Below are 8,824 nucleotides of genomic sequence, written 5' to 3' on the forward strand. Positions count from 1 at the left end.
CTGTACGTTACCAACATGATTTTGATTTACCTCTTATATCAGCTAAATGTTCATCCAATTTTTAAAATAAACAATAAAGCACAAGCACAGTAAGTACTCTAGAAGCATTATACATTTGTTTATTTTTCAGTTTTCACAAACCATGTAGGTGACCAAAGCATGAATTTATTAATCATGCTTGGCTCCATAAGACAGAACTGCATTTACAAAAATGATAGACATACTAGCACATTAAAGGGACTATGCAATGAATTAAAAGTCACTTGTAAATGTTTTCAATACTTAGAAATGATGCTAAGAAGCATTCACACCAAGTATGAGTCTTCGGAACTGAGCCAGCAATTTATTATGAATTTTTAAAAACTGCGCTTTCTAAAATTCGCGGGCCAATCGGTGTCTTCGTAGTGACCGATTTTAAAGCTAAAGTCGTGAAAATAGACGTCACTAGACTCGTGATGTCGGCAGGCCACCACACGTTGTCATTTGCTGGAGCCACAGCAGCCACGATGTCACGGGCACGCTTCCAACAGCCGTGAAAATTGTCTGCTCGAGCTGGCGCATAACCCCCTCGGGCAAGCGTGAGCCAGGGCATTGCCTTCACGCATATGTTTTCAATTTACCCCAACCGCCTCTTTCTGTCGGGAGTTCGGGAACCACTCGCAGTGCCTTTGTCGCAGTGACAAGCAAAGAAATCCGACGTGCGCCGCGATCCAGGAAGGCGAAGAGAGGTCGGAGAGACGCTGCCGACGCTGCTTCTGGGGTGCTGGGTGCGACAACCGGAAGTGGCAAACCGAACGTCAGCGAATGACGTATTCATGGGTGGGGCCCAGTCCCAAAGCTGTTTTCTTTATTTTTTCTTGATGCTCCACGCGTAGAGTAAAGAGGGGGAGAGGAGGAGCGTGATTTTTAATAATCTATAACTTCGTTGTTAGTGATGCTAGCTCAAAAATTCTTGCGCTAGGGTGACAAGTGGTGGGATGCCTATCTCTCGTCTGCTTTATGCAATCGCAATTAATTTATTGCATAGTCCCTTTAAAGAAAAACTGAAAAATGGTGTGCACAAAGGTGATGCAGCTCAGTTTCACATATTCATACATTTTCACAAAACAGAAAAACGACAAAGCGAAAAACATCACGAGAAAGCATAAAAAATTATGGAACAAAAACATTACTCAAGACTTTCAGAGATGCAAAACATACATACAGCATCAAGATAAAAAACATACAGCACCCCAAAAAAGGCCCACATTGAAATAATGAAAATTACAGCTGGATTTATCAACACTGTGTCTACCGTTTTTATGAAGACATCAGGGGAAAATTAAGGAAAGGGGGGAAGGGGAAAGGGGGGGGGCAAGCCCCCTCCTAGAGTGAGATTGCCATGAGAGAGATACAATGGACCCCATTCTTTTTGTCAAAGTTCAAGACTCATGGCAGACGTACTACCCCCTTCCCTCCCTTTACACACATATGCTGTAAGAGTTGCTAGAGCCAGGCACAACTCGAGAACAAAGCTGCAAATGCCTTTCAGAAAAAGGCCTACCAACCGATGCCATCATGAAACCCCCTAGTGTAAAATTTTATGTGGCTGGCAGGTGTCCCAGTGTAGTGGGATGAACTGGAATATCACCAAGCAGCAGATGCCATTGGGTGGACAGCCTCCATTGCCACCGCAGTGAGCTTTATAGGACTATACGAGGAGTGACAATACCCTGCGTGCTAGCCACCAAGTTACAAAGACAGCTGAGGGGTGCCAGCACTGCCCTACACCTAACTTGGACCACAAGATTTCTACTGCCCACCAGTTTTCAGTGTTTTGCCAGCGTCTGGTCAAGTAGCAAGAATTCGGAATGTCTGCACTGATCCTGAAGAATATGAGTTCCAATCCATGATATGCTTTCTGCACACAAGGGGCAAACCACCAGTGGACATTCACAGAGGTTTGTGCGGTTTTTTGAACAAGTCAGGAGAATGCGGCAAAGTGGTGCCGTGAATTCTTGTCAAAACAGAAGTTCATGAAAAAAAAAATGACTGTCGATGTGCGTAGTTCAGCCAAATGTGTTGTGCTGGGTTTTATGGCATATAGGCAACTGAGGACATCATGCGCCAAACTCATAGTTCAGCCAAATGCAAATTAGGTGCACTAGCAATTAGGTTTCACTTCGGTTCTGGTATTCGGCCTTTGTATGTTTACTTTCTGGACACGCCTCGTAAATCTGTCCCTGGCTATTTACTTCATAAGGAGGGCAAAGTAAAGGTGAAGTGCACTGCACACAGAGGAAGGCTACAAGCAAACCACACATTCTGATGAAAGGCATAAAGTCAAAATGGTCTGAGATATGCACTTAGAACACAAACATTCGAATACAATTGCAATAATGCTTCCTTACTGGCATAAGAATTCTATCCCAAAGAAAAATATACCTGCAAGTCGTAATACAAACTCTGATATGTGCCTACTGAATATTAATCCAGTACATGGACATCCAATCACATGGAGGCCGAGTACCAAAAAGTTCATGTGCATTTCAGTTCAAATTATGCAACTCAGTCTCACTGAGATGAAAGCCAACAGTTCCTAGAGGCCAGTGACTATCTGTGTGTGATAGCAATCAAAAATATTTTCCAGAAGTTATGTAACATGCTTTTCCTTCCTGCAGTAGTGTAGTCCCTGAGGCATCCCACTGCAGTACTTAACAAGCACACTCACTTTAAATGATGGAAAAATATGCCTGAGAGGACAGAAAGTTGGTAGGAATCATTCGACAGAGCTTACAATGCGACAACACATATCTGAAACACGTAATGTGTCTTTCTTGTGAGTCTGCTAGGATTGCTATTTGTGCACATTACAGATCCCTTGCTCTGAATTAATACGAGGCAGTCATTAGGCATAGCATATCTCAAGCCCAGCATTGCTTTGGGACAATATTACTACCATATGCTGTCATGGTACACTAGCAACAGTGTTGGGTTGCAAACCCTCACATCTGCAGCAGTGCCTCAATGGCCACAGTATATGGCTGTTCAACACGAAGTCATGGACTCAAACACTAGCAGCAGTGACACCATTTCAGTGGAGATGAAACACAAAACTGCGTGTATTGTGATACCAGCGCAAATTAAAGAATGTAAAGTGTTTGAAAACGATTCCAAAACACTTGTATCTTACAGCTCAGAGAATAGCTCTCAGCATGTAAATATCCATCAGTTAAAATATAACAGACACTTCACAATTATACCTAACCTAATCAGTGTGCAAGGTGTTACACAATACAGAATAAACTGTGATACTCTGCTAAATGGATCACATTTCAGCCTGACTTCAACTCTTGTACAATGGAACTGTATTAATCTTAGCGGTTCTCACAATGGGTTCTGCAGAACCCTCGGGCTTTCATTGCAAGCCTCAAATTCCACCTTTTCGTTGCCCATTTTACTACCACCGATATTGTAATTGTCTTATGGTACACTGTTCCATTATACAGACTCTAGATCCTACAAGGCAGCATGGTGCGTAAAGCATTTTCTTCTTTAGCATTACATTTCAGGTCGTATTTTGACTGCGGTGGGCACACATAGCCCGCAATCTGTACAATGCTACAACAAAATAAAATTCCCAAATGAAAAAATTATTTAAAATCTAGAAGCCTACGCTAAGGCCTCTATCATCGCTCAGTTGCAAAATGTTAGATTCCAGCAATAAGACCCTGCCACGGTGGCTCAATGATTAAGGAGGCGAAACGCTTGGCACCAATGTGCTGTGTGATGTTAGTGCACGTTAAACAACTCCAGGGGGTTTAAATTGTCCGAAGCCCTCCAATACGGCTTTCCTCATAGACTGAGTCGCTTTGGGACATTAAACCGCAAAAATCAAACCAAACCAGCAATAAGCAATCATCTAAAGAGTGTAACAGCTAGGTATAGGTGAAAGAAACACACTTCCTACGTCCATAAAAACACAAATGTTGCTCACTGAAGAAAATGGCACAAGTTTTAGGTCCCTTGTGAATGAAAGAACTTTGAACAGGTGGTTCAATTCAACAGTGCCATACTTCACGACACTGCATTTTAGTGGGCGCACAAGAACATACGTGGGACCACAGCTAATGATGCTTACAATAACAGCAAAAGTGCCATTCAACAGCTGCACCACAGAGTTATTTGTCTTTTTGTTTCTGGCATAGCTTTCACCAGTGAATATGCGACCATTATGACATAAGCGAGCATATTCAACACTGTTTCCTACCTGTAGCTCTTCAGTTAAGGTGCTACTGCTGGCAGAGGGCACGTAAGGCCTTCCTCGGCCAAAGAAGCGCAACCCCTCAGAGATGAACACACTTTTATTGGTTTGTACTGCATCTAGTGCAGCACAGTACTGAATGGCACCTTCATGGGTAGAAAGTTTCAGGCATGTATCAACTACTCCCTCAATCTGCAGCACACGGCACAGCTGGTGAGGAATACCATTGGCAGCCTTGACAGCCTCCTTCAAGGTGCCATTCCCTGCCTCGAACGGATATGCAGAGTGAGCCCATAATGGACCCCAGTGCCGTACGCTCTTGCCAATGTGGAGAAGCTGGTGCATGTTATAAGTCATGCTTGCTTTTCCATAAAGGATTTGAGTGCGGCCATGGAAGTCCAATAGGAGACTCTCTGCATGAGCAAGGTCAGGAAGTGACACCTTGTGTTCCAGCAGGATATGCACACTCTCCACCAGATATGCCCAGTGCTGCAGGTACTTCCTGTCCAAAATGCCATCCAGCACAGGCACACTATAGAAGAGCACCCAGTTCTCGAATTCTTTTGCCTTCCACCATCGCCTTTCTTTTGTGGGCCTTGGCGTGCGCTTGACATCTCTGGGAGGTGCGATGCTCATCAATTTTTCATCTACTGCAGCCTGACAGCGACCTAAGTAGAATGGAGAGCCTGCTGACTCAAGCCACATATTCAGAAACTGCCGCCCCACTCCCAACAGCATACAGTGCATATAGTCAGGAACGAAGCTCCACACTATATTGAACTGCTGCAAGTTGATGAGTGGGGAGAAAGATTTTACGCCATTAATAGGTCTCTCCTCTACAATTGCCCTCTCCATGTCTGACACCATCTGCTCCTCGCTCCTTTCAGCAGTGTCTGTTTCTTCTACAGGGTACTTTGTTGACCGCCCAACCCTCTCCCCTCTATGCAAGCACCAATTACAGCCGTAGTAGCCGTTAAACTGTGTCAAACCCTGCATGGGGGCCCTGGCCACAGAATCAACTGCACAACAAATGCAGAAGGCCTTGAAGTTTTGTTTTTTGCCTTTATGTTCAAGTTCAAATCCTTCCTCAGATAATTTGTTCAAAACCTCCACAAAGGCACCCTGAAAGATGCCCATGTGCGGTTTGTCTCTTCCAAACCAGAGACCTGCCAATACCAAATTTTTCATTCTTTCTGTCGGTGGCAGCTCGTTAATGATAAGTTGAATAGGCCAAATTGATGTACCACTCGACTTGAATACAGGGCTGCCATCTGCATTCAATGTGAAGCTGATTCTGTGCCCAACTTGACTTGTAGCAGCAACGAAGTTTTGGTACATGATGCCATCGTAAATATCACACAACGTGCCATTTGACTGGAGTGGCTGAGTCAGGTCGAGAAAGCTGCAATTCTGTAACACCTTGCACAGCTGTGAGGGAAGGTCTAATAGCACAAAAAAGGGTGCATCTGCCATGGCAGATGACCCACAAGGATGTCCACATACAGAGCATTCCAGGGGAATGCCTGCTACTGCCTCGCCAACATATACCATGCAGTGTGGGCAATAATAATGGAAGCTCATACTTGTCCCAGTGCTTTGCAAAAGCTTGCTCATCGCGTGCTTCGACTGGGGGAGGACAGGGTGGTTAAAAAAACCATTTATCATATCAATGAGGCTCAGCAGAGCACTATATGTTAACTTTGCCCTAAGTGCATACCTCAGAACCATTAACAGCATATCACCTGCTGTCACAGTTAGCACTGACGACAGGATGTCCTTGAAGAGAGAGACAAATGCACCAGTTGCATCTTGGCTTGTGCTCTCACTGGTGGCATGACGTTTCTGCATACATAAGGAATTCATCATCAATATTCAGGATGCACTCTTCCAGCAATACAGGTTTATATATGCTGCACTCACGGACGTTACGAGCACCACCTCTGAGCGCTAATTCTAGCTTTCACAGTCTAGACCAGAGCGGGTTGTGACATGTAGGTTATATAACGTGGTCTGAAACATGGCGGCCGATGACATCTGTGCAAACTGTATAATACACAAGAATGGCAGGTTGATGGACCTTGGACCTTCACACCCATCTTGGCAATAGCAACCAGTGCTAACAAAACAATAACATTTAAACAGGTGCAAGCTAAAAGAAATACCACAGAGGTCTACTATGTCTCAAATGCTCGAGTGGTGCTGTGCAGATGAAGGGCAGCGAAACCTCAATTTTAGAGATAATACTTCAGCTTGAGCGCAGCCAGATAGACATGCACATAAACCATGCAGGCACAAGCGCACTGCCACCGATATAGCAAAGCAGCTGCATTAAACTTCCACTTCAAGCACACGCTCAATTGCTGTAGACAAGGATTCTCACATTTTGCATACAGGTGGGAAAAAAATAAAAAAAAAACAAATAAAAGACATCAAAACTGCCTTTAAAAAAATTTGGCAAGATACGCATTATTAGGCTCTTTTCTTGATGGCGTTGCATAACCCTCCTCGCAGCGCCGTCCCTGCTCCTCGGCTCTAAGGGTGTGTTCGTCGTATTTTCCCATTTTGAATTGTTTACCGGATGTTTCTATTGCACTGAGCTGTGCACCTTGTTTGAATTATTCGTAGCGGCGACTTGGGTTTCCCACGTTGAACTTACACTGATACCGCGAAAATGTTACCACGTTCAGGAACTGCCGGATAAGTGTTGCATTCGGCATTCGAGGGAAAAGGCAAGAAATTAATTCATGCATTGAGCAAAGGCAGCGGGAATGAAATTAACTACATGCAGCATCATTATTCTCTCTGTAGACTTTTTGAGAGCTGGATTCATTCCTTCTAGGACAGTGGCAAGCAGTAGGTCAACTGCACACAATTTTATTTTCCTCTGGTGCAAATAATTCAAACAAGGTGCACCGATCAGTGCAATAGAAACATCCAGTAAACAACCGAAAGCGGGAAAATGCGAGGAACACACCCTTAGAGCGGAGAAGGAGGGGCGGCGCTGCGAGGAGGATTATGCAACGCCAACGAAGAGAGCCCATTATTATTATTTTTTTTTCAGACCGATGCCGCTTCATGCATATGGCACGTAAAGAATATATATATGGTGTTCTCACAGCTCTATTCTGTTCATCCTCCGGACTGCGCGCTGCTCCAACCGCGGAGTGTTCACTGCCACTGGAGGAGCATGGTTGGATGTTTTCCTCCTCATTTATACTGATGCATCCCTGTGGTGATTGCGACCTAGAGTCGTGAAGGTCGACATTTGCAACGTTAGGATATGAGCCGCACAGCGTCGAAGAGCTGCCTGAAGCAGCTTGTGAACTGACAGGCTTGTTTCTTGCAGTACTGCCGCTGTCCACTGTAGAAGATTCCTGTAACAACGTTTAAAGGATCAGTGGGCAGAAGCCCGGCGGTCACAAGCACACGTGATAGACACATGTGGTATGCATTCGATACTCACGTCTTGTTTGTTTGCAAGTGCGCGGTTGTACCAGGAGCGCGTCGATTTCGGCAGCTTGAAGGTTTCGTCGGGATTTAAATACTTTTTATATTGTCCTCGCTTCTGCCTCTTTTTTTGGCGCTCCATTGCGATTCCGAACTTTCTTTATAGGAACAACGCGTGCGTCCTCTTCCAGAAAATTACCGCACACGTGCCGCAAGCCGCAGGTACGGCTACGGCTGGCCTTGACTACGGCGTCTCTCATAGCCTGAGTTGCTTTGGGACATTAAACCCCATAAACCAACCAACCAAACTAGCCATTCGAAAACATACTGAGTGCGAATTTTAGAAGCTAAATGTTTTACACGGAATAAAAATAAAGCCATGGTTTAATTCAAATTTGTGTAGCAACAACACTTTAGCAAGTTGGCCGGTTTGGCGCTTCCATTTGGAATCATCCATATCGCCATCGCCACCGTAACAGGGGCCAGCCATGGCGGTCGCTTTGTCGAAAAATGTTAGTGCAGTCTCGTGCCCATCGTTTAGGCCGGCAGAACCATGGGTACGCATGCGTACGTACGCTATGAGGACGATAAGCGTTGCGCTATTGTCCCCATTGACTACATCAGGGGATATAAGGCCAGTGACGACGGTGACTTCAGGTCAGCTTACTATCCCGTGAAATGGATTGAGGATGACGGGAGCTACGATTATTACCGTGCAAGAGTACTGTTGCTGGGAGGTAAGTTCGAACTGTCACTTTTGTCATCCACGTGGGGGGTTTCAACTGCATCTCCGCAGAGCAACAAATGTAAACAGTGACTGTTTCAACGTTAAACGCGCACTATGCGAAAGCTGCTTATCTGTCGCCAATGCTACAGACCGTTATAATTCTGATAAATCAAGAAAGTACAGGGTCGTCCACTCTTAGTTAGAATGCGCTACCGCATGGCCTTGCTCTTTGGAGGGTCACTGCGTCCGAAACGGCTGCGCATCGAAGCGAAGTGGCAGATGACGCGAAGCACCACGTCCAGGTAAACCTTCTCGTCCACCACTTTGCTGCGATGAGCGACTTTGTCGTACGCGGTGGCCCTCTGAAGAGTGCGGCCACGCGCTAGCGCATTCTAACTAGTGGACGA

General features: G+C 45.2%; 1 protein-coding gene across 1 annotated transcript; it reads right to left on the minus strand.

Moving 5' to 3' along the window:
• Positions 1–222: 222 nt before the first annotated feature.
• On the minus strand, positions 223–7,611 carry LOC149356002 (uncharacterized). The gene is made up of 2 exons (XM_089584065.1): positions 7,360–7,611; positions 223–6,085 (listed from the first exon to the last, which is right to left on the minus strand). The coding sequence occupies exon 2, from the start codon at positions 5,978–5,980 to the stop codon at positions 3,902–3,904; it is 2,079 nt and encodes a 692-aa protein (XP_089440191.1). The 5' UTR covers positions 5,981–6,085; positions 7,360–7,611; the 3' UTR covers positions 223–3,901.
• Positions 7,612–8,824: the final 1,213 nt, after the last annotated feature.

Source organism: Amblyomma mixtum, chromosome 3 (genome assembly GCF_055824585.1).
Source record: "Amblyomma mixtum isolate Tamu chromosome 3, ASM5582458v1, whole genome shotgun sequence".
NCBI lineage: Eukaryota > Metazoa > Arthropoda > Arachnida > Ixodida > Ixodidae > Amblyomma > Amblyomma mixtum.